General features: G+C 40.1%; 1 protein-coding gene across 1 annotated transcript; it reads right to left on the reverse strand.

Annotated features, from left to right (window-relative positions):
- Positions 1-906: 906 nt before the first annotated feature.
- On the reverse strand, positions 907-21,654 carry scn1laa (sodium channel, voltage-gated, type I-like, alpha; the record flags this gene model as incomplete). The annotated part of the gene is made up of 26 exons (XM_079170787.1): positions 907-2,099; positions 2,220-2,490; positions 2,597-2,694; positions 2,837-2,978; positions 4,023-4,079; positions 4,211-4,477; positions 5,535-5,657; positions 5,764-5,937; positions 6,189-6,343; positions 6,445-6,577; positions 8,689-9,168; positions 9,319-9,675; positions 9,768-9,941; positions 10,044-10,282; positions 10,395-10,527; positions 11,894-12,265; positions 13,431-13,700; positions 14,376-14,582; positions 15,640-15,781; positions 15,934-15,997; positions 16,643-16,876; positions 18,161-18,252; positions 20,384-20,512; positions 20,608-20,688; positions 20,868-20,998; positions 21,391-21,654. 26 exons carry the CDS (start codon positions 21,652-21,654, stop codon positions 907-909), a joined length of 5,982 nt encoding a protein of 1,993 aa, XP_079026913.1.
- Between the last annotated feature and the right edge of the window lie 3,529 nt (positions 21,655-25,183).

Raw genomic sequence — 25,183 nt, forward strand, 5'->3', positions numbered from 1 at the left:
ATGCTAACCCTCAGTTGAAGACTCTTTTTTTTTTTAGCACAGTTACATATCAAATCTGTACATAATAAGCAATATTGTAAATGGTGCATAGCACACAGCAGGCTAAGATGACGTATGTAAATGATTTTGATGATTCAACAAACTGAATGTGCAAAGTATTTCTGCCAAGTGTTAGTGCTCTGACACTGATAATCAAACATACTAGACCAGATTAGTTTGGACTGTAGAACAATCTCATGTTTCTGTAATGTTTAAAAAAAACAGCCATGTCGTGTCTGTATTTTTCGCTCAATGAAGCATAAGATGAAGATAGTACACTCTGGCATGCATAATCATGGAGAAACATTCATGCAGGTCTACGTATCCAGTTAACTGCAGCAACTCCAACATGGTCTCTTTGATTCGTATTCTAAGCATCAAGCAAGACTAGCCTTGAGGCAGTGCTGCTTGTTGTAAAGCCTACCCTGGAAGAAACAACCCTTTTGAAAAGTAAAAAAAATAAATGAATCAAACTGTGAATTCTTAAAGTAATAACATAAAAAACTTTCTCTGCCTGAATAAAAGGTAGGTAAAGTAATACAACAGTCAGTGATATAACAATAATTCAAGACACTGGATAGCAGAACTAGCTGCAATAGAAGTTAAAACATTAACTACTGTTTCTTTCAGAACACTGCAGCACATACAGCCAAAAGGCATCTTTGCTCCTGAACACAGCCACATTTTGTCCAACTACAGTCTGTCTGAGCCATTTTACACTATAGCTTTTAGACTCAAGTAAGCATGGTCAGTTTGGCATAGATATCCAGACTAAGGAGGAGGAGTCTATGGATGGCTTAGTCACTTTCAAAGGTTGTAAACATTTTGTCATTAATTAAAATGTCTTTGTTGCATCTCCAGCATAATTTACTTATCGTGCTCTCTGACATCTTTGCCCTCAACCTCCTTTTCACTTTTGTCTTTTTCATATTTGTTTTTTCCATTTGTCGTCACATTGTTACATGATGGTTGAGGGGCTGTTGAAGGCGCCAGTTCACTTTTATCGGCACTAGAAATGTCTTGGACTTTGCCTGTGACAAGATCCCCTTTGTCAATGTGTGTTTCATCCTTTTGAATGTAATCACTGAATCTGTCAGAAGGATTCGTTGCAGCATGTTTCTTTGCATACTCCCTGTATGCTCTCTGGATGATAGTGGCTGATGTGTCCTCCTGTTTGCGGCGGAGGGTGGTAGTGATGGGTTCGTAGGACACTTTAGAAGGATTGGAGGCCATGAATCGCACCTCCATCTGCCCCCTTAGGACGTCCATCTCCCCACCCTCGCCCAGAACACGTTTTGTAAACGCAAACAGGATGTCCAGGCAGTGAATGCGTTCCCCGCTCACCATGGGTAGATCCATAGAGATCAGTTCTATCTTGTTAGGCATGGCTATGCGTAATGGTGGGTCCAGAGCATTTGCAAATTCTGACAGCTTATTGTACTCCATGAACTGTGTTGCACGAGAATCAAACCTTTCCCAGACCTCATAAAACGTTTCAAAATCATCCTCACTTAGTGGGTCCGCGCTCTCCTCAGTGGCCACACTGAAGTTTTCTAGGATAACTGCAATGTACATATTGATCACAATCAGGAAACAGATGATGATGTAGCTCACAAAGAAGGTGATGCCCACAGGAGGATTCCCACAGTCTCCCTTAAATTTACTGCCAGGATGCTCTGTGCTATTGTTACAATCATCTTCATGTTTGTTGAGAATGGGAGCAAGTAGGCCATCCCACCCTCCTGAAGTGGTGATCTGGAACAAACAGATCATGCTGTTGCCAAATGTCTCAAAATTGAAAAGGTCGTCGATGCCTGATTCCCTCTTGACGTAAGCGAAGTTTGACATGCCAAAGATGGCATAGATAAACATCACCAAGAAGAGTAAGAGACCAATGTTGAACAAGGCAGGAAGTGACATCATCAAGGCAAACAGGAGTGTGCGGATTCCTTTGGCACTTTTAATAAGGCGGAGGACGCGGCCAATCCGGGCCAAGCGGATGACTCGGAACAAGGTTGGTGAAACAAAATACTTCTCGATTAAGTTTGAGAGAAACATGCCTAAGGAAAGGAAAGGAAGAAAAAACCTATTAAAAAGATTGTAAACATCACACAGACATATACTGACAAAGTGAATGATGTGAATTTATTTGAGCACTGCAGTGAACAGGCGAGTCATACCAATGATTGACAGGACGACGACGATGAAATCAAACACATTCCAACCATTTGTGAAAAAGTAATGGCGAAGTGCGATCATCTTCAATAAACACTCTCCAGTGAAAACGATAATGAATGCTACATTAATTTGGTGGAGAACTTTGTCCTTTTCATCAGACTGATCTTCAGTTTCCACCATCATGGTTACCATATTAAGCCATATTAGAACCATTATTATTATATCAAATGCTTGTTTTGTGATGAAGTCAAAGATGTATCCTTGAATTTTGTTCTGAAATAGACACAAGGCAGAGAAACACAAGTACAAGTTGGGTGCTATGAAACAAGGATTGGATTTGTAATACAGATTAGACGCAGTCATGATTAAAGTTACATACTGATGGTCTAGGAATAGGCTTTTGTGGTTTCTTTGATCCCAGCTTTTTCATGGCATTGTAGTATTTCTTCTGTTCTTCAGTCATGAAGATGTCTTGACCTCCAAAGTAAACATGGGATGCGAGAAATGTTAAATCACAGGATGACAAGGGGATGAGGAGAAAGTAATGCTATTAAATATTGCATTTGTGTCAGAATAGCAAGTCAAAAATACCCAAACATTTAGACAGCAGATTTGATACTTATCTTTTTCTTTTGCTGGTTGAAATTGTCTATGATGACACCAATAAAGAGATTGAGTGTGAAGAAGGCTCCAAATATGATGAAAACTACAAAATACCAGTACATTTTCAGGTTGATCTCATATTCTGGTTGGTCTCTTGCCTATAATAGTGACAGAAAATGGAGACATTAGTCCATTCAAGTTATAACCCTTAAGATTTAAGTCCTGGCTGATTTGGCAACTGGTGCTTACAGCAAGTGCGATTTCATCCATACATTGAACACTCATGGACCACACCTGTCGTGTATTCGTATACAGTGAAGCCAAACAAACTCATGTTGTTGTAATAAATAAGTTAATAATGATAATTGAAACTGGGATATGATTAAGGGAGAGGAGCCAGTTTGTCGCTTCTAGCTGGTGCTGTATAACAGTTGCCCACTGCTCCTAATACTACGATGGGTTAAAGATTCACTGTGTACACATACTAGAGTATGTGTGACAATACAAATTGATTTACACTTATTTGATTTACAAGTAAAGGAAAGTGGGTGTTTGGTTAAAAAAAACACAGGACTTTAACCCAGGTTTTTGTGTCCGGTGCTATACCAAAAGTCAACATTATTTTAAGTTACGTACCTAAGTTAAGTAATAATACCTAAGATACGTAACGTTACGTAACTCTACTTCAGCTGCGAACCGTAGCCTACTTAACTCAGTAAAAGACAAACCACAACCTTTGTTGTTGTTTCCTGGGAACACGGAAGATCATTTTTAAAAGACAGTGCATGAATGTAACAAGCGGAAATTGACACGTTCAAAACTGACGCTTGCAGGTTGCGTAGAGCTTCTTAGTTTGGAGAAAGCAAGCTGCCATGTTTGACGAGCGCATGAAATGTGTTGAATATGTTGATTGTTATTCAATTTTGCATGGACAATCTCAAAAAATAAAAAAAATAAATGAATGTCAGAGTGAAAAACAAGTAATTCATTAAAAGACAAGAAGCAAATATATTTTGCCAGATAGCAACACTGTGTATTGTATTTATTTTTAAATATTTCTTTATGTTTAGCTATTTTCAATCTTCCCTACTTAGATAGATAATTACGGATCAAGTATTATAACTTATTAAAGTATTGTGATATTATAAGAGAGATTATAACAAGTAACAAACAGGATGAGCTACACACAAACATCAGATTACCTTGCTTCCAGAGTCCACAGCAGCATACATGATCTCCATCCAGCCCTTGAATGTAGCCTTTATAGAAATTAACGATATCCACAAAAAATATTGTATTAGCCCTTTGATCTTTACATTGCTTCCACCAATACAGCAAATAATGTATTTACAAGCTTAAATCACCAAGTGTCTTGTGCTCAGTTACTCACCACTTGCAGCAGCGCAAGGTAACCCATGCCAACATTGTCAAAGTTGATTTTGTGAATCTTCCAGCGAGTGTCGTTGCCCAAACACTCTGACATGTTTCTGACCTCTGTTCGAGGGAAATCCAAATCTGTGCTTCTCTTGACACAATGGCCGTACTTTCCTGCAAATAGGTTGACTCCCATGATACTGAAGATGAGCCAGAAGATGAGACATACCAGCAGCACATTGAAGATGGAAGGAATGGCTCCAAGCAGGGCATTGACAACCACCTGCACACCAACACATAAACATAATCCATCTGTACAGCAGAAATCACAGGATGTAGAATTGACGCACAACACTACTTGAGTAATGGTAAGAATAGGAAAACACAAGAGTGAATGTTTCCGTACCAACATACACATCAGCATGAGCTCATCACAGCTATGACTAACACCAGACAGCGCAAATAAAATGATTGTGCATGCAGGTGGGAAAGGAATTAGGAGGAGGAAAGGCAGGAGACCGACACGTTTCTCCACTGTCGCTAAAAGTTGCATTAGTGCTTACAACTACATTTTAGAGAAACATTGAAAAAGAACACCATGTAGAGGCATGACGACGCCACAACATTTGCTTACTGTACAGTGAAATTTGATTGGGAATGAATAAAGCACTACTTCTGGTGCACATGAGGAAATTAATTAGCTACTACACGAGGAAGGACCATCGTCTTAACACTCCTGTAAAGAGCTAGAACACCACAACATGAAAGCAACAATCAATATATGCCACATTGTTTTCAGAAGCCGACAAATGAATGCCTGTTTAGACCAGGATTTGTGCATTGCACAGAAAAATATTATAATGGTATGAGATGTTACAACAGATATGGCACAATTTAAAAGTTAAAGTTCGACATTTAACAGATTATATCTATCTGGTATATGATTTATGAAGCTGGAGCCAGAAGATGGTCAGCTCATATGACTTCTCATCGAACTCTCGGCATAAAAGCAAATAAGCGCATTCTACAAAATGCCAAACTATTCCTTTAATCAAAAATCAGTGGCGCATAATTACACGTTAAATTGAAAGAAAAATAAACGACAAAAAGACAAATAACTGTCATTTAAATGTATAAGTCAACCTGAGGACAAACAGCTGGAGAAAGAGGATTAGGGACGGACAGGAATGCTTCATTAACAAGCAACACGTGTTTAGGGTATCAACTCACTAGGTTTTGCAAAGTTATAGAGCTTTATGCTGCTCTTTGTCAGACTGCAGAGTGCTTTTACTCTGTACCATGCAGTGAGCTGGTGACAGTGTAAATCCAGTGACTCTTACCCTCATGCCTTCGAACCGTGACAGGGCTCTCAGTGGCCTCAGAGCTCGCAGGGTTCTCAGAGACTTGATTGCACCGAGTTCAGAATATCCCATAGCATTGGCTGCCATACTGACCAGTGAGACCTAGAACACGTGCACAAACAAATGTCTTAAGAAACAGCAACCTAAGAATTGTTTGAAAAAGTAAGTGTATATGTCTTTCTGTGTAAGCAGAGGTGTTTCAACCTACATCAACAATAAGGAAGTCCAGCCAGCACCAGGCATTTGTAAAATACTTGGCATATCCATATGCCACCCACTTCAGTAACATCTCCAGAATGAAGATGTAGGTGAAGATTTTGTCTGCAAATTCCAGCACTACTTTAATGGTCTTCCTCTTCTCAATGTTGACATCCTCAAACGCCTGGATGTGTAAATGACAGCGAGTAATTCATTGTAAATATGAATACAAATAAAGTACAAACATGTTATTCAATATCCTGACCTTATTTTACAGAGAACGAGAACTGTAATTCAAAGAAATCTTTGATTACAACAGTTTGGGAATCTACTGAGTGACGAGAGATGCCAGATACAATATGTAAATACATGAGAGCACCCAAATGAATCAGGTGTTCAAAAGCAACGTTATCGACATTTATCTTCCTGTCTTACCAGTGCTCCACTGCTAAGCAGGATCATGAAGATGATGAAGCTCTCAAACCAGTTGTGCTCCACGATCCGGTAACAGGTCCTCCTAAGCATCCACCACACCTTCCACCAGCCCACTTCCGCATTTACCTGACAACACTTGAACTTTTGCACACAGCCTGAGCAGAGACAAAGGGGAGATGGTAATTTTCCAGTGTAATATGGAGTATTAGATTAACACCAAGGCCATGGGTTAAGTGGTGGTTGTAGTAGTATTCACCATCAGGAAAGCAGGCGTCAGGTTCCATAGCTTCTTCCAATTCAAAGTCCACAGACTCTCCTCCCTCCCCGCCTGGCCCAAAGTCTATTGTGCTGCCCTCAGAGGAGCTGAGCTGGCCATCGTCATCTACAATCTGTGGATGAAGCCAAGTAAAACCGGTGTTCGATGAGCAAACATAACAGAGCCAAGGCAAATGTAAGAGGCGGACATGCTGAGCACCTGTCTGTCCACACAATTCATGCACTCCATATCTCTTCAGAATTAAGTTATTTTCATCCAAAAGAATTGTCATAAAATACCAAGAGACTTCCACAAGACATTTGCATTTGGTGCGTTTTAACTGCCACTGAAAGTGATTTCTGCTGTTTGTCTTGTTTAAGGTTGTTGGTCTTCACAAGGATCCCTGACATGCACTCAGTTTAAGTTTGAATCAAATGTATGTTGGATGAAATAAAGAGCATGCATGAATCAATTTCTCGAGTCTTATGTTTAAATATCGAAATGAAAAAGCATCTGTCTAAATAATAATGATTAAAAAAAACATCATCATTGACTTAACAGAAGAACACCAGTTGAGTGCTTGTCAACAAAGAAAGCAATTAAAAGTCTACATTACAGATGCTAGTGTTGTCTCTCATAGAGGATACCAGACTCTCAAAGACAGGACATTATACCAAAGGTGATGGTGACACTGATTAGTCACTATCATTTTACATTTCTAAAATTATATCGTTGGTGTTATTTATTTAGATAAACAAGAGTAAAAAGATCAGAGCACACTACAACTGTCCGCCAGCATCACTTGTTTAACCTGTCAAATGTTTGCTTAGCCAATTAGAGACACACAAGGTTTGCATAGTACTTGTTGTATACAGCCAGTTCTATGAAAAATAAAAACTAAGTACATTTAATAATGCAGAATGATCTAAATATCATAGGAGATTTGCAGCCTGGCGGTGTTGTACAGTAGCCACATAGTCTCTCCCTCAGTCTGTTGTTGTATTGCTTTCTACAGGGTGTGTCTCCTAATAGCTGATAGATGAAACCAGCTTGAATGCCTTCCTGGAGAATGCAGGAGCACTTGGCTGTCCTGGGACCAGCTGATGTCTTGCAGGGAATGATGTAAGCATGTTAGTGCGATATACTGCGAGCACTAAAGTCAATATGTTGATGGTTTGTGCTTCAATCCATCCATTCTATTTCTGTCAGATGCAATTCAGCAAATTCAAGAGTAAACTGTGAAACATTAAATAGAAGATTCCTTTAGTGTGATTTAAATATCTATAACATGGTCTGCAGAAAGCCTTTGTATGAATGGGCGGAAATCAGAAAACCATTATGTTATTTTAAAATGACAAATATCCTGGTTGGACAATGCCTCATTGCAGTTAAATGGATTTGATGTAACGATGCAAAATCACAAATATTTCAAAACCCCAGAGAATGAAACAAAACTAAAATAAATTGTATTTATTGAAATTGACTTTCACTGATGTTTGAATGAAGAAAAATATTCCAGCATCAAAATTAAATACAAATTCAGGACTGCAGAGTGAATGAAGTAAGGTAATAAAAGAATGGGTGATCTGTTAAAAAGGTGAGAAAGAATGAAATGTAGAGCGTTCCTACGAGTCTTCTAAAACATTGAGAGCATGTAAACTAAAGCAGCAGCAAGCAAGCAGCAACGACTTTGCTGACAAATCTGCCTGCAGGCAAAAAGGATTGATAGATGAGACAAAATTTGAAAAAGAAAAATTACAAAGTAAAGCAACAAGAATCATATAGAGTCTATATGATTCTTTTTTCTTTCACACTGTGAGCTTTCCTCCAATGCGAAGCACAAAGAGACCCCCTAAGAGGAGGATTCAGCTCCCAAGCACTCAGGCTTAAATGGCACATAATGTAATCTACGTTTTCCTGTCTATATGGCCTCTCATCGTTAAAGGGTCGTGGTATATAGGATATTCAGGGGAATGCCCCGTAACACGCTCATACCTCATCGTCATGGACTATGGGCAAAGTGCTTCAATGTGACTACTGCAACAGATCAAACCACTCAGCCAGAACAGCAGATATGTTTGTCAAGAACCACAACCAGCACTGAAATCCTTTGTCGTCTATCACACATCATTAACATTAGTGACATAGCTGAAAAGACTTTAAAAGTCTTAAATGAGCAACTCATTTCTTAGCATAAAGGCACTTTGAGAGACCAATTGGACCAATTCACAACAGCATCCTTACCATTTGGCATCCTGCTACATCAGACGAGGCACTGCTGAAGTCCTCAGTGTTGAGGTTTTCAAAGTCGGACTCTACCATAGCAATAGGAACTGTGACAGTCACACTGGGATTGTTGATGAAAGACATTATAGAATCATCACTCTTGCTGCTGACTATGTACTTGTCTCCATTTTTGTCTACTCCAGTCACATCCCCATTTCCGTTCTTAGGATAGTCTTTGATGGTATGGTTGGGGACACCATTCGGTCCTAAAGGTTTGTGGAGCTCATCCAGAGATTTGTCCTCACCCTTCCATTTCTTCTTCCTCCTGACACAGACACTGTTGCAGCTACTTCGAAGCAGGGACTTGACATAGGCAAAGCCTCTGTGAATCCGTCCAATGGCAATCTGCAAGTTGTTCATGTCGTTGTCATCATCCGGCGCTGCCAGATTGTCAGCACTGAATGAACTCAGCAGCAGGGCCAGGAACAGGTTCAGCACCTATCAGATAATGACATGACTTCATGTAAGACTGCGTCATCGTTTAGCTATTGTACTTTATGATAACAACAAAATGTGTGTAGCTATACAACTGAATCATGGGTTGGACAAGCTGGATTTATGAATTGACCATAAGAGATGATGATGTACCACAAGGTTTCCAATAACCATGACCATCATGTAGACAGTGATGCACATGTGGGTCCCAGCCACCTCCATACAGTCCCACATGGTCTCTATCCACTCTCCACAAAGCACTCGGAACACAATGAGGAACGAATGAAAGAAGTCATTCATGTGCCAACGGGGCATAGTGCAATCGACAGAGATTTTACACACACAGTCCTTGTAGTATTTTCCAAACAGCTGCATGCCAACCACAGCAAAGATGAAGACGATAATGGCCAACACCAGCGTCAGGTTGCCCAAAGCCCCCACTGAATTACCAATTATTTTGATCAGTGTGTTAAGTGTGGGCCACGATTTAGCCAACTTGAATACTCTCAGCTGTAAAAACAAAAGGAAAACATATCATTTTAAATCTTTCGGCACACAAAATGCACCGGAACATATTGGCTATATGACACATATAGACTTACCAATCTGAATGACCTCAGAATAGACATGCTACCCCCTCCGTCCAGGAGAATCTCCACCACGCTTACACTGACAATGATTCCATCAAAAATATTCCATTTCTCCTGGAAGTAATAGTATGGGTCCAAAGCAATGATCTTGAGGACCATTTCAGCCGCGAAGATGCCAGTGAATATCTTTATACAAACAAACATCAGAAATGGGGATCATTAACAAACATCATAACTATTTTGCAAATAAAACAAAAATGTTGTACTCTACAATTACAATCCACTCACCACATTGCCCACATACAGCATTTTGTAGAAACCGGGGGACATTGGAGAATGCTCCATGGCCATAAACAATGTGTTGAGTACAATGCAGATGGTAATGGTCAGGTCCACAAATGGATCCATCATAACTAGTTTAACCACCCTCTTGATCTTCATCCATACTGGACAACATTCCCAGATGAGGTAGGTGTGGGCAAAATCAATCCAGCAAGGAGGACACCTATGCTTCGATTCTTCAAGCTCTGATGCACACAAGTGAGGGAAAAACAAAAAATATTTTGAACTGAAAAAAATGCTTCAATACCAAAGATAATCTCAAGATGCGATACTCATGCCATGGTGTACGATACCTACCCTCCATGGTGCTGGTTATGACACTAGCTATACTGTGAGCTCTCTGTCTGGCCTCTGGGCCCTCGAGGAAGTCCATGAACTCCTGGTGTGTTTCTCCACTGGCCTGTTTGTACTCTGTGTCAGTGGTGTCAGCCTGGAGATAGAAACGATTGTTACAGATGATACTGTGCTACAGAAAATAAGTTACATGTTACCATGGATATACAGTAGCTACAAACGTGAATGCAAGTGTCAGTGTTTTCAATTACAATGCAAAGCTGTACAAGTAAAATGAAGAAACAATCAAAGGGAATTGTGCATTAAAAAGTAATTTATTTCTACACCAGGTTGACTCCAAAAAGGAAATCGTACAGTTAAGCCTTATAGTTAAGTCCTACAGTACGCGATAACTTTAGTACAATAATGGCACCCTGTCAGATGGTCAGAAGCCACAGTTATGTTTGACGACAAGCGTAGCTCAATAAACAAAAGTGTAACGGTAAGACAATAGTTTTTGTCATTTCTGACCATTAAAAACAGCATTACCGCATAAAAGTTATCTTTAGCATCCACCAAGGCTCTCGTGTCTAACCAGGGTGGAGAGAAGCCTTGTGTACCGCTTCCCCTCCAGTGTGTCATGGAAATTTCGCTCCACTTTATCAAATATAGTAATAGTATAAAGTTGAGTTAAAATACCAGCCAATTCATCCCCAAATTTTGTAAAAAGATGTTTTTGAAAATGTCTTCAATCTCCTCCAGGATGATCATGAGATTGATGATGTGTGTGTGTGTGCTGGAGTGAGTGAGCATCTCTGAGTCTGTCCATGGCTAATATTGCATACTGCTGCAGTAAACGGCATAATGATTTGGGCTGCATGCTCAAGGACTGCAGGTGATTGCAGTGACTCACACTTTTCATTTGACCTTTTATTGCCTGTGTGATATTGCCATATATTGACCGCTCACTGCTGACTCCTCACTCACTACTCTTAACTGGCCCGTGGCCTATAGGGGGCACAAATTATCACACAGTTGAGTGCGTCGCTGCCGCTCAACCGCTTCTCTGCGGCCAGAGACACAGCCGGGGAAAACAGTTTGCTCACCTTTGTTTTGGATGGTGTGTTTATTAACCACTATACAGCTAATTGAACTACCAGTACACACACCTAAATAAATGCTTCAAGTCGCAGTGACGCCTGCGAACAGGAGCTGAGACGGAGCTGAGATGTGCACACCTGGCGGGGTTCTGCACTCTACTGGCCGCACCTTTCAAGCTGCTTATATTTCACGCTTGCTGTATTTTTGTCTGTTAGTGAAATATCTCAACAACTATTGCATGCACGGTCATGGACTTTGGTGCTTTGCTACTATTACAATATCCTCCACATGATAGAACACAGTACAATGCACAGTGTGAGAAAAGGACAAAGAAAAACAAGTAAAAAATAAAATATATAGAGCTATGGACTCTGCTGAGAGAAATTAAATAGGGCTATTGGGGATAGACAAGCCTTTCTTACATTGTCTCCAGTGGAGGCCATATCTACCGTCACTTTAGGCAGAAGGAGCCCCACAGGTGACGATGGGAGTGAATTCCCAACCACCAGAGAAACAACGCCATTGCAGTCTACTGAGCTGTGCCTGAGCCCATTGGGTGAAAGTAGGAGATGCGACAAGTAACTGCGTTGGCTCATACTGCTGCTGCGTCGATCACGACTCCTGGGAAGAAACAAAGAGCCCCTCCGACTCAGGTTGTCCTCAAAAATGCTGTTCTCATCATCGGCAAACTCATTTTCTGAGCCCATGTCCTGCGCTTGGCTTCGGAAACTGAAAAGGCTGGTCCTGCTGTTCCGTCTGGATGAGAAGAGGGGTCCACGAAAACTCATAAAGGACTAGAAGAGAAAGATATTCTTCAGTGGATACATGCTGATCGCAAAGAGGAGAGAACGGAGATGATAGCGATCGTCATATGTGCAAATGACATTAAAGGGATTTCTGCGGTGAGGTGATGATAGAATTGCCTGATAAGGATGATGATGATGGTCATAATGATGCCGGTGAGGACTGAAAGGCAACTGAAAAATGTAAAATACATGTTGGTGATGACTAAGAATGGTAAGGATGATGATCATGATGGTGATGAAGAAGAAAAAGTTAATAGATGATGATGATGATTATTCTGGTGATGCTGATGTTGATGATGATGCTGATGACGATGATGATGATGATGATGATGATGATGATGATGATGGTGTTCAGGATAATGATAAGCATTGTAAGGAGGAAAATTGTAAAATAGAAAACGCATCTTGATGATGATTGGTATAAGAAGTTGATGATGACAAAGAAGAAGATGATTATGATGATAATGATGATGATGATGACGATGAAAAGAAAAACATTTCATTGTGATAGCATTGAATGAAACGTTGCATTGGTCTTAATTGCATGCATGGAAGTATTGATAAGTTAAATTTGTAAGCAATGAAGAATTAGAAAAGTTAGCAAATATGTTGAATTTCACATAACGGATGTTCTACAAATACTTGGTATGACATTGGAATTGCTCACAACTATCGACGGCTGTAATGTAAGCTTAATAATCACATTATCTTTCCATTTGCTTCTCCTCTCCTGCCACTCATTTTGAGAGCTCTGCAAAGAGCTTGGCAAAAGCCAGCGAGTCATTTTATTGAAAGAACGTTGAAAACATCTGCCAGAACAGCTATCACAGACTGGAGTTTTGATTGTCACTGGAGGAGCCATGAATTTCAAGCACTGCGACTGTCGGTCGAGGAGTCAGTATTTCTACATTTGGTGCAATTTTAAACTGAAAAGTTTAGGTATTAAGAAGAAGTTTCTAATAATTGAAATTGTATTATTCTTGACTGATTCAGAATTACCGTAATGTAGATACACAAGTAAAAAATGATGGGAAAAGCACTGCAGAATATTGTTTTTAGGGTTGGGGACATAATACGCTAAAAACAGGGAAACAGTTCACGATACATAGGTAGCGGAATATTGCTGTTTTCATACTGATAGATAATACTGAACCTGATGTGCAGATGAGCATTTCATGTCATAGTTGAGCTGGTTTGCCTCCACAGAGAAGCGACAGCGACCTTTCCTCATACTATCCTGTGACTCGGATTGAGGGACCTTCTCATCAGCCCCTTTGCCCTCCTCCTCCTTTTTTTTTTTTCGTCTGTTGCGTCTCTCTTTGGCACTTTTGGAGCTAAGCTTGGAGGTGTCAGAGGAGCTCTCAGGGCCAGTGACTTTATCGCTGGCCTCCCCACTCTCTGCTGCCGCTGCTGTTGCTGCTGCCTAGAAGAGGAAAGAGAGGGCAATAAATACCAGCTGAGAATCGTATGATTGATACATTGTTCAGTTTTTGATGACAACGTAGTCAAAAAGGCAAGTTCAACTGCAATCTGCAGACAGACATATCTTCCTGGAATCAGAAGGAAACAGAATATATCTTACTGTTATAAAAAAACACACAATGGCTGGGTAGCATTTGGAAGAAAGCATTAAAATGATAATCCCTGTAGGTCTGAGGTGGGTAATTTACAGGATGCAGATTCATAACCATGTACTACGGAGCAAGTCACACTGGAAAAAGATCCAAACAAAAAAGTGTCTTTGGTCCAGCAACTTTCAAATTTGATTGACAATTGGCAACCGTGGAAAATGTGGAATGTAGTAAAAATGTCAGTAGTTCCATGTTCTGCTGCCTCTACTCCACTAGAGTTCAGAGGGACATTTTGGAGAGGGAATATTTTTTGTGTAACATTGATTTCCCAACATTAAGGTCTGAAGCCTGAAATTCTGGTGGAGAAATGCTGAATAATTTATTTATCTAATTATTGGTCAGAAACCATGGTCTGATTTAAAGTCTAGAAATACTGGAATCAGCCGTTTTCAATTTTAGAACGGCAAATGGATCCTAACTTTATGTTCTTTAAAAGGAATCAGTCGGAATATTTGATTGTCCTGTACCTGAGCGTCCTCTTGCTGCCGTTTCAGCTGCTCAAGCATGGCCTTAAACTCTTCCTCCTTCTCGATCGCCTCCTTAATGGTGGCCTGGCTCTGCTCCTCGTAGGCCATAGCTACTACTGCCAAGATCAGGTTGATCAGGTAGAAGGAACCAAGGAATATCACCAGCACAAAAAAGATCATGTAGGGCTTCCCAGCTGCCCGCAACGTCTGGAAGGAAAACAATGTAGCAGTATACTTAGTTAATATACCTATACTTAATATACTTATTAACTTTTCTTTTATCCTAAAACCTACTTAAAATGTAATAACATTGAATTAAATAGATTAAATACCCTGTGAACTTTGCTGTAGTGACAACATCAGGCCAACAAAATAAAAAAATACTATCAAAAACTATCACTGATTCATATAACCAAGAGACAATGACATGAAAAAGCTTGTCGTACCAAACAGGTCGTGCAATTACATACAATGCAGTGTTGTATTACTGTTTGCTTTACTACAAGCCTATTCAGTGGGCACCTATTTGCCTCTAAGGCCATTCACGTTGTGTTTGCCTGAGTCACAGATGGACTCATCGTTGTTCCTTCTGACCAAGATGCACCTGCACTTCATTTAGAGGTTTGTTTGAACACTTTTAATACCAACATTGTAATGTGAGAATGCTTTGTCTTTTACAGAGTCCCACCTTAACACAGCAAGCACTGCCTCTTTATGTATTTAGAGAAGCGGACCATACAAATACAGCATCCTCCACCACACATGAGGTCAAACATTTCATCAACCTGCCATTAAACAAGCCACTGCTCTTCTAACAGGATCAAGAAAGACTTATTATGGCACACAAGGTTAAGTAGTTAGCTTTATACAAAACAGATCTAGACAGAAAGCTCTGCACTAAATTAAAATTTCACAGGATTTTACTTGGCAATATAAAATATCTGTTAAAAATATCAGGGCTCAGTATTTATTTTAAATTATGAAACAAATGGAATCAAGTGCATTTTGCTCATTGAATTATAGATGTGTGTGATCTTTAAATTGACTGACAAAATACATAACGCTAGTATTTACTCTTGCTTAATATGTTTGTCCACTAACAGTCCTGTATGGACACCTTTAAATGTTGGCTTGTATTTAAATTGGTTGTAATTATGTCCTAAAAAAAGAACATAATTTGGATTAAGTGTACAATTGTGTGCCCTGTGGAGTTCACAAAATATATATATATATATATACTGTATATATAGACATAACAGCCTACCTGCTGGTAAAGGTTTTCCCAGTAATCCTGTGTCATCAGTCTAAACAGAGAGAGGAATGCCCAACCAAATGAGTCAAAACTGGTGTAATCATAGTCTGGGTTTTTTCCCGCTCTGATGCAAACGAACCCCTCTGGACACTGCCTGCAACAAACAGAGAGTTTGTAAAGGTCAGACGGAATTGTGGAATTGTACTTCACCCTATACACACTGTCTGGTAATGTTAATGCAGAAACAGATGCATCATACAAGGATTATATACATTCTATGTTGTGTCAAGTCGGGAATACGCTTACCCCGCTTCACTGCCGTTTCCACAAAGCAATGGATCTCGTTTGCCTTTAAGGTAATAATAATTACCTGATGGGAAAAGAAGGAAATTCACACTTTTCTTTGTCAGCAGGGGTTGCAAAAAGGTCCAAGATCAGCAATGAATCATAATATTATATGATTATAATTTGAATGGGTACACTTCTACAATCTAAAGCAATCCAGTACAAGAGTGCTACAAAAATAATCTCTCTGTGAATCTTGTAGTAGAAATTGGGACAGAAAGGTGTCAATTCAACTCTATTCATCTTTGAGGCTGTTTAGTGGTGTTGGAGTAGGAGGCATTATAATGAATAATGTTTCGAGAGTTTCTAATGTTTTTTCAACCCCAATGAGGATAACAAAATAATACATCTCTCAATATGATGCAGTGCAATACTGTAACAGTATCATTAAATACAGCCTCATAAATTAATGTAATGTAGGTCTGACGCAATGTCAAGACAATCTAAATATGAAAAGCCTCACATATGGAATATATTTAAGGGAATATTTGACAGCATTGCATTTAAGAGGTTTACCTAATAAAGTGGTGACTATTGAAAGAAAACATAAATTACGTAACTTCTCATTTATCCTTAGGTAATATCTTTTAAGTTTTTTGTGTTGCTGTTTTTTGTGCAGGATCAAGTTAACACCAACACAAAGCAGAACAGAGGAAAGTAAAATACTCACTGCTATTAAGCGTGTAGTCTGTCCAGTTGAATGTGCTTGTTTCTGTTCCATTCATGTCAGTTTCATTGAATGAGGATGAATTATCAAATTCCCGGATACACTTTTGCTTTAAATGGCCCATAAACAGTTGCAACCCTATGAGGGCAAAGACGCTTAGGCAGAAGACGGTGAGAATCATCACATCTGCAAGCTTCTTCACTGACTGGAACAATGCACCGACGATGGTCTTCAGGCCTGCCAGATACAGTATCACGTGTTACACTAAGTAGTCAATAAAATCCACTGTCAACATTACCAGCAGGCATACAGGCATGCATGCAAACAAAAAAAAGTCATGCCAGTGAACTCTGTCTTTGAAAGAGTCGATTTAGCAATGCACTTCTGTAACATTGTTGGACTGACAATGGAACATTTGAATAAACAAGGTAAATGCAGCAGAACCAGAGATGATTGATTTATTGCAGGCATCTTCCTATTCAAAATCTGGTGCCTTCATCACCCACAATGCAATTGAACAGTTCTGTTAGAGATTTGGGTGTGTTATGCTATTAGCAACTAATGTGACCTCAAGCTGCAGGTGTCAGGCCTGCAGAGGTCTGGTATGCTCACTTATTCCTAACTCCACACTTCCAGATTGTGTGCCTTTCCCTCTGTAGCCACAATAGGCTTTATAAAGCTTTTTCCACATATTACATAGTACTCCTCAAGACCTGTAAACATACTTTAATGTATACAAAATTAGGAGTTTCCCTTCAAAGTAAAACATTCATCTCTTGTTATTATTTCCACTATAATTTAAGCCATGAGATAAAGATCCTTCACAACTAGGCTATTTGATGTTTTAATAGCAAACAATAGAAATGCAGGAAAGAAATTATTTAGCCACCCCCTTTTTTTGGAACCATAGAGGCTCAATGTGGTAATCAGACAGTAACACAGAAAATTAGGATCATGCATGTAAGTAATGATGTACATGCAACAATAATAGGACACACCCTCACCACAGATGCCCTCATTAACCACAAGCAAAGAGCAGCAAATTGCTAACAAGGAATAGTGCAAGAAACACATAAGCAAATGGCACAGATCTCACAGAGTAACTATGCAAACTAAATATGCTATTAACCTGTAGATCCCAAGGTGGGAAAACACACAACAACATTTAAGAATTTTGCTGCTTGTTTAGGATTTCGGATTTCAGTGGCTATTGTGCATGCGAGTCAAACAGTTGGACTCAGAAACTGATCCATTAAAGACCTGAAGATCTGACACAACCATTTGAACTAGCTCTCACCTGGGACGCCCAAGTTAGTTTTTAGGATTGTGGATGTTCAGTTTGCTGAAACATCTTTGTGACATATCTGTGATAAGGAGGTGGAAAGGTGGGGTCGCGGGAGCATCCAGCCTACATGTCATGGCATTTGCAGCAGGAGGGGCGGTAATTGGAAGAGGGGAGGTTGAGGGGCAGCCAGAGAAAACCGTGCAAGAAGCTAACATGCACTTGCTCCTACTGCTTACCTGGGATAACTGAAATAGCTTTAAAAGCTCTTAGCACTCTGAATGTGCGAAGCGCTGAAAAATTGCCTAGGCTAAGAAACTCTGTTGCATACCTGCAGGGAAACTTGGAATTAATATGGAATATTAACTGAGATAAAATACATAGATTGAAGTCAACAATGTTAATTACATTTTTGTACAAACAGTATCAGATGAAGCAGAAACAGTATACACTGAGGCATGCACATTGGATAAAGTTAAAATGATAATGAGGTTACAGTGATGAGCATAAGATGCACCATGTGATACAAACTTAAAGGATAAGTCTGGTGATATTGTTTTTTGTTCTTATTGTCGACAAATCCCCCAAAAAGACCAAAACCAACAATTTCCTTTGTGCCATAGACCTTTTTCTACAAAATGTATTAAAAACAAATGAGCCAAATTGTTGCACTGGGTGACATGTCCCTTCATTACAATGACCATCAGCAATGCCGCTGTTAAGACTCACCAACCAAACCAATCAGTAACTGTTTATGAGTTCTTTATGGTATGAAAGAGTCAATAGCATTTCCATTCAGTGTTGTTTTCCCCATCTATCCAAAGATGCACTTTATGGTTCCCTCTATAGATCAGCCTTAGCTACATATCTCGTAAAGAGCTAAGTAATAGTGTTTGATGTCAATTCAAACCAGATTTCTTTTTAGTTTATAGGGTATGATTTACATTTTTTTCATATCTATCCTAGTTTTCAGTCGTGAAGATAGTACTGCCAAACAACTCCACTATCCACTTCTGTTTAAGACATATTTTGTGTCCAGCTTTTTTAGAAAATGATATAGCTTTTAAAAAAAATAAAACAATACATTTGTGAGTTGTTTTAAAACCAATTACTTCTTAGGAACAAATGGGCTTGTTGCTGAGTGCCACAGACAGGTATTGGTTTGTGATTTGTTTACTGTCAGAAAGATATAGAAGAAGACCTAACAAATTGCTTTGAACTCAATGATAACTGGTAATATATATATAAATAATAAGTAATACAAGTTATAATATTGTAACCTTAGTTCTGTAAGCACAGGCGGAGCCCAGTGCTGGACTCTGTCGGTAAAACTCAATCACTTCAATCACAAGCACGCATTTGGTCATTATAGCTGGCCAATCAGGACGCGCCTACCAGAACATGTGCGGGCCCCACAGTATATAATGCAGCACACCTTGCTGCCAAACTATCCTCCACCATCTTCAGCGAGTGGTGTAAGAGTGGCAGGGCCCCTTTGTAGAGAACTCCGTCTGTGCTTATAGAACTAGGGTTACAATATTGTAACCTGTGTTCTAACACACATGGGCTCCGCCCTCTACTTGGCTCTATAGGTACAGTGGGTGAAGCCTGTTGAATGCACGCTCTGCCGCGACATTACATTGACCTAACCACACTGATCGTGCTCGACTAAAGGTAACACAACTCGCCACAGCCCTTCGTGTTTATAATATAGGTCGCCACAGCGGAGAAGTATGGGGAGCCCAGCCAACCCAGGTAGTACGCAACTGAACTGGGAAGAGCCATGGGCTAACCCTGCAGAGGTCAAAAGACAAGCAGCACACAACATTGCCTGGTTCATCAAGGAGCACAGGGACATGTTGACTGACACCCACCCACCAGTTCACCAGTCCTGTGTCGTTCAAGTAAGTACAGACCCTGAAAAGGAGCCAGTCATGTCCAAGAGATGGAACCGTGTGATCCGACAAGCGGTGGCGTTGTCAGCATCGGGCTTTAGCCGGGAACATTTTTGGTCTAACCCCAAATCTTTGTGACAGAGGAAAAAATCTAATCTCCCTAGAAATACCCCTACAGACAAGACATCGACCACGACATTGGCGTACATATGCCCTTGACACTCACCCACTGAGCAAAGCCGGAAACCCTGCCTGAGTGTGATGGCAGACAGGGGTGTCTTGTATACTGTTGGGTTCGCACACATTCGGCTAGGCATGTCCTGATTGGCCAGCTACACTTATGCATATTTTCAGTAGGAAAATGAGTGCTCGTGATAGGAGGAGAGCGTTACCCTCTATCCAGTAGAGGGCGGAGCCTTTGTGAGTTCGAACAATAGTAACACATTTTGACAAAACTGTTGCTTTTGTTACCACCAGACAGTAAAACATTCAACTTGTTTGTTGTCTAAACAAAGGAACATATGGGGAAAGTAATAACTGTTCAAACATTATTGTAAATGTACTTACGCCATGACAATTACACTGAAATCCAGCCAGTTCCAGGGATCTCTAAGAAAGGTGAACTTTCCTATGCAGAACCCTCGAGCTAAAATTTTAATGACGGATTCAAGCGTATAGATTGTGGTGAATGTGTACCTGTTGGAAAAAAATGTATTTGTTAAACCAAAATGCATTGTTATATTTATATAACTCGAGCATTGAATTCAATGTGTAATTCGTGGGAAACTTACTCTACATTCTTTGCCCAGTCAGGCGGTCCACTCAGTGTCATAACTGCACAGTTAGCGAGGATTGTGCACATGATCAACATACTGAACAATGTGCAGTCAGTGGTCAAGGAAGCCACTCATTTATTGGGGAATTAACACCTTTTTTAAAAATAATTTATCATAATCTCACACTAGTTGGCAATGTAAACAGTTCATATAGAATAGGATAGTAGAATGGTCTCAACATAAACATGATTCATGCTTATCAGATTAATATCTACATGAAAGGATATGAGTGTACCAAAATCTTTATTGATATTCTTCTAAGAAGGTTGAAGGGGCTCAGGAGGTACAAGGCAGGAGCGGCGTTGAAGCGGAAGATGACATTTCCTTTGTTTACTACTATAAAAGTCTGACAGAAAAAGAGGGATATGTAAGAAATACTCATATTTCTTGGCTTACTTGCAATATGTCATTATAGTTTGCACAAATAATAAATGATAGAAACATATGGCTACTTCCAACTACTAATCAAAGAGTAATTGATGACTTACAGAACACATTTCACTGTACAAATCACTGATCACTTTTTGTATATTGCTGACGAACATCACAGAAATCTTTTTTACTGGCCTGGTCGTCCTGTTATCTGAAATTCAAAGCCCCTAACAGCTGCATGCAGTGCCAGATGAGAGAATCCTCATTTCAGCGCATCAAATAATATCTATGTCTTAACACAGTTAAGAAAAAGCTAAATGTGTGTCTTTAGACTTCATGCTCAAGTTTGAAATCAAGCAGACCTACTTTCTGATTGCAGTAGTAGGGATCCAGGTCCTCCAGCGGTGTCGACACCATGCCTTTAGGAGTGTCCCCATACAGAAAAGGGAGAGATTTGCCCGCCTCCAGCTCACGGCTGGGCTTGGGCCCATTCTCATCATTGCTTTTCCTCTTCTCTGCCTTGGGCTTCTTGGCGTTCTCCTCTGTGATACGTCTCTCGATGACTTTGAGGGACTCACGGCTAAAGGGGCGGAAGCTGTCTGGACCTGGTGGTACAAGCAGCTGTGCCATCTTTCATCCTGCGTCTTCAGAGTGAACAGCTAGCCTCTAACATGAGAAAGGCCTGTGGGGTCAGAGCAGATAATGAGCTCTGATTGGAGGTTAACAACTGAGTTATATCCAATATGAAAAATGTTATTGTTTTTGGAAAAAGCGTTTCAAGTATTTCTGGCAGCAAATTTCAATCGGCAGATTAGAACTGCTTTGAATGGAGAGGAAGGTGGGTGTGGTTCTGTTATTTGGCCAGAGATCATCACCTCAGGAAGTGGCAGGCTATAATGTGCCTACAGATGGGTGTCATATAACTACATTCATGCCGGCTATGGTAAAATTAGATTTAATTATCTGCAGATAAAATTAAGATTTGACATGACAATGATCAATTCCAGGTGAGATTCTTGCTCCTCTATGCCATCCTTCAAAATCAAAAGAGTCTACTTTCCCCTTAGAGCACTAAGACGGGGGAGAATAGATTAATCCTACTAATAGGCCTGACTGGTATGATGTGTTAGGCAGACCTATGCAGTATTAAATATGAATGCACTACCGACTGCACTGCATCTCTCTGGGTGCCCTGCTACTGAGAGCATTTGCCTGATCCGAATGTAACAGTGTAATAGAATACTTCCACCCGGTGTGTCTGTGATGCAAGAAATCAATCATAAACACAGTGGTCAATCAACTGCCCACAGCACTGGGTTATACATGTGTGACGTAATTGTAACAACAAAGGAAGGTCCGCCAAAAAAAACAAAAAAAGCTTGACTTTTAATATATGTCTGTACGCATTGTTTGCAGGTCTACTTCAAGGTCAGGTTTACACTGAGAGAAACAACAGACACACTGAGATGTGTGCTTTTTAATCTTACATTTTTTTAATAAAAGTGAACCATTTAGGACCAGAGTTCCATATCATTTCCAGTCACATTTCACATAAAATACTGGTTTCTCATGAAATGATTGTATTGTATAGCTGAGTGCTGTTTCTTTAAAACATTTTTGGATAACATTCTGCTTTGTTGTCGTTGTTACTCTGCTCTGCTGTGGTCTTTATGAGTGAGTAACAAATACATGTGATGCAAGTGTATTCCATTACAGTTTAGTGTTAGAAGTGTCGCCCTTTTTTACAGGGCACCGCATGTTGTTTGCATACTGTAATGTATGGTACAGTAAGTACTGAGCCTAAAGCATCGAGTAACGTACCTGTGATGTTCATGATCTTAAAAGACAACTGTCGCTCCATATAACTCCATCAGCATAGTTATAGGCTCACGGCTAACTTAAGCCTAGAACTATTAGAGGAATACAATCTAGTCTTAGTACAAAGTAACAGCTAAACAATGGAGGAGCAACATTGAAACAACAACAAGACCACCTTCTTATAACGTCTCATTAAATAAAGCAAACCTTGGTTTGATGTTTACCTAACAAGGTCAACCTGTGGCGACTAACCTCTAAAGAGGCATGCATCATTCTGTCAATCTGTTCCCAACTCATTACGCACAACTTGAGATATGAGCTGCCACTTTGAAGCTTCAGATAGTCCCACTTTAATTTATCTGCAACCTGTCAGCATCGTGACCTTGTGCCGACTAGCCCAAAATGGATACATTTGTTTCCATCGACTCTCACTGGAACATAATGTCAACACATTAGTTCGGTGTTTGCTATTCGCCATACATTGAACTGTGTCCTGCTGATGAGCTTTAAATGATGCCTGACCTTGGCCTTTTGGCCACCTGATACACCTTTAATATTAATCTCTCACAACAAACAGAAGCTCAGCTTCTTCTTATTGCAAAACTTAATGTTGTTGACCTCAAAAGGCTTCTCATTACTTTGAATAGGTAGAATATTTGTGACAGACTGTAGCCTAATTTTTCGATATAATAACTAAGGCTGGGTAAAGCTACTATATGTCTCTGACAGATGTATAAAAACACAATTCCATTGACATTCATTTGGGTTAAATCACATATATTTTGGTTGTACAGTTAAAGAAAAAGCATTTTCCAAAACCGGAATAGCATTGTGATGAATAAACTAAAGCAAGGCATGCTACAGTGTGTTTGCTCTGCACATCAAAGTGGCCTACGCTCTCACCAGGGAACATTCTCGTGCCTCTACCTTCAGTATTGTGCCTTCCGAATTGCCCACATCTCGAAATTGATTATCGAAAGCAAACTTCAAACCAGCCTGCGAGCTACAAGCATTAGAAAATAAAGACAAGCAGACCTTTACAAAGGTCAAAAAAGAGACATAAGGTGTAGATTCCAGAAGAATCTCTGCATTTTTTTTAACCGCTCAGTCACCGTTACTGTCCACAAGGCTTTTTTCACAACAAAAATCACATAAGCAAGGCAGACTTACACAGAGTGATCACAATTCAGTATCTATGGACTCCTAAGGGACCAACACACTTAAAGCTCCTAATAGCACACAACTAATGCTTGCTGCTGCCTCTCACAGACTACAGGATCAGAGATAGATCTCGCTCATCCAGGGCGTTGGCGAACTAGCTGATGATGAAGAGCTGCGAGAACATAGTTCCCTGTCGTAAATTCCCAGTTTTACATACAAATTGATGCTCTCTCTCTCTCTCTCTGTGTGTGTGTGTGTGTGTGTGTGTGTGTGTGTGTGTGTGTGTGTGTGTGTGTGTGTGTGCAGTCTGGAAAGAAAGAAAACAGGACGGTCTAATCTCTAATTGACAGCAATCTAATAATGATGTTGACAGTCATGCAAGCAGGAAGCAGAGGATGTGTGGGCAAATAATTGCTGCCATATCCATTAAATTCTGTTAGATATTGTAGGCCATCATTTGCACTCTAGTCTAATCACGTCTTTTCCCATACAGGCCATCAGCACATCGTAAAAGATGACATCACAATTTGATAGAATGTGATACAAAGAGGCTTCCTCATAAGTGTGAAACTCCTTAGGCACAGTTCTCTAAACATAATGACATAGACACAGAACAGACATGTTATTTGATTTCGTGTATTTGACAGATAGATAGATAGATAGATAGAAAGATAGATAGACAGACAGACAGACAGACAGACAGCCAGACAGACAGACAGACAGACAGAAACGCAAAGTTACAAGTGTTATTCTCTACTACAGACTTTTCTGTCAACTTCAGCCCAATTTCTCTCGAACTCAGGCACTCAGAAACAACTTTAAAATATTCCGGTAACTCACCTTTAGTGTTCCCTCCTCGACAGGTGAACGATAAAATTGGCGTGGGAGAGCCTCAGCGTGTACAAAATGTTGTATAAGATATCCCCGTCCGTCCGTCAGTTTAAGGTGTTTTGACGCTTCTTCCAATAGTACAGAACTGCTAATTTCCACGATTTCAACTGCAAAACCATGAGAGAGAGAGAGAAAGAGAGAGAGAGAGAGTTGGTTGCATCCGCCCCTCCACGCGGCACAGACAGAGTAGGCAACTGTACTGCTGTGCTTCCGGATGTTTGGGTACCAAGTGAGGGCAGAGATCACAGAATGGCAGTAGAGAGGATAATGTGGTGGACATTATCGTGCG

This window comes from Pholis gunnellus, assembly GCF_910591455.1.
Source record: "Pholis gunnellus genome assembly, chromosome: 12".
NCBI classification, from domain to species: Eukaryota; Metazoa; Chordata; class Actinopteri; order Perciformes; family Pholidae; genus Pholis; species Pholis gunnellus.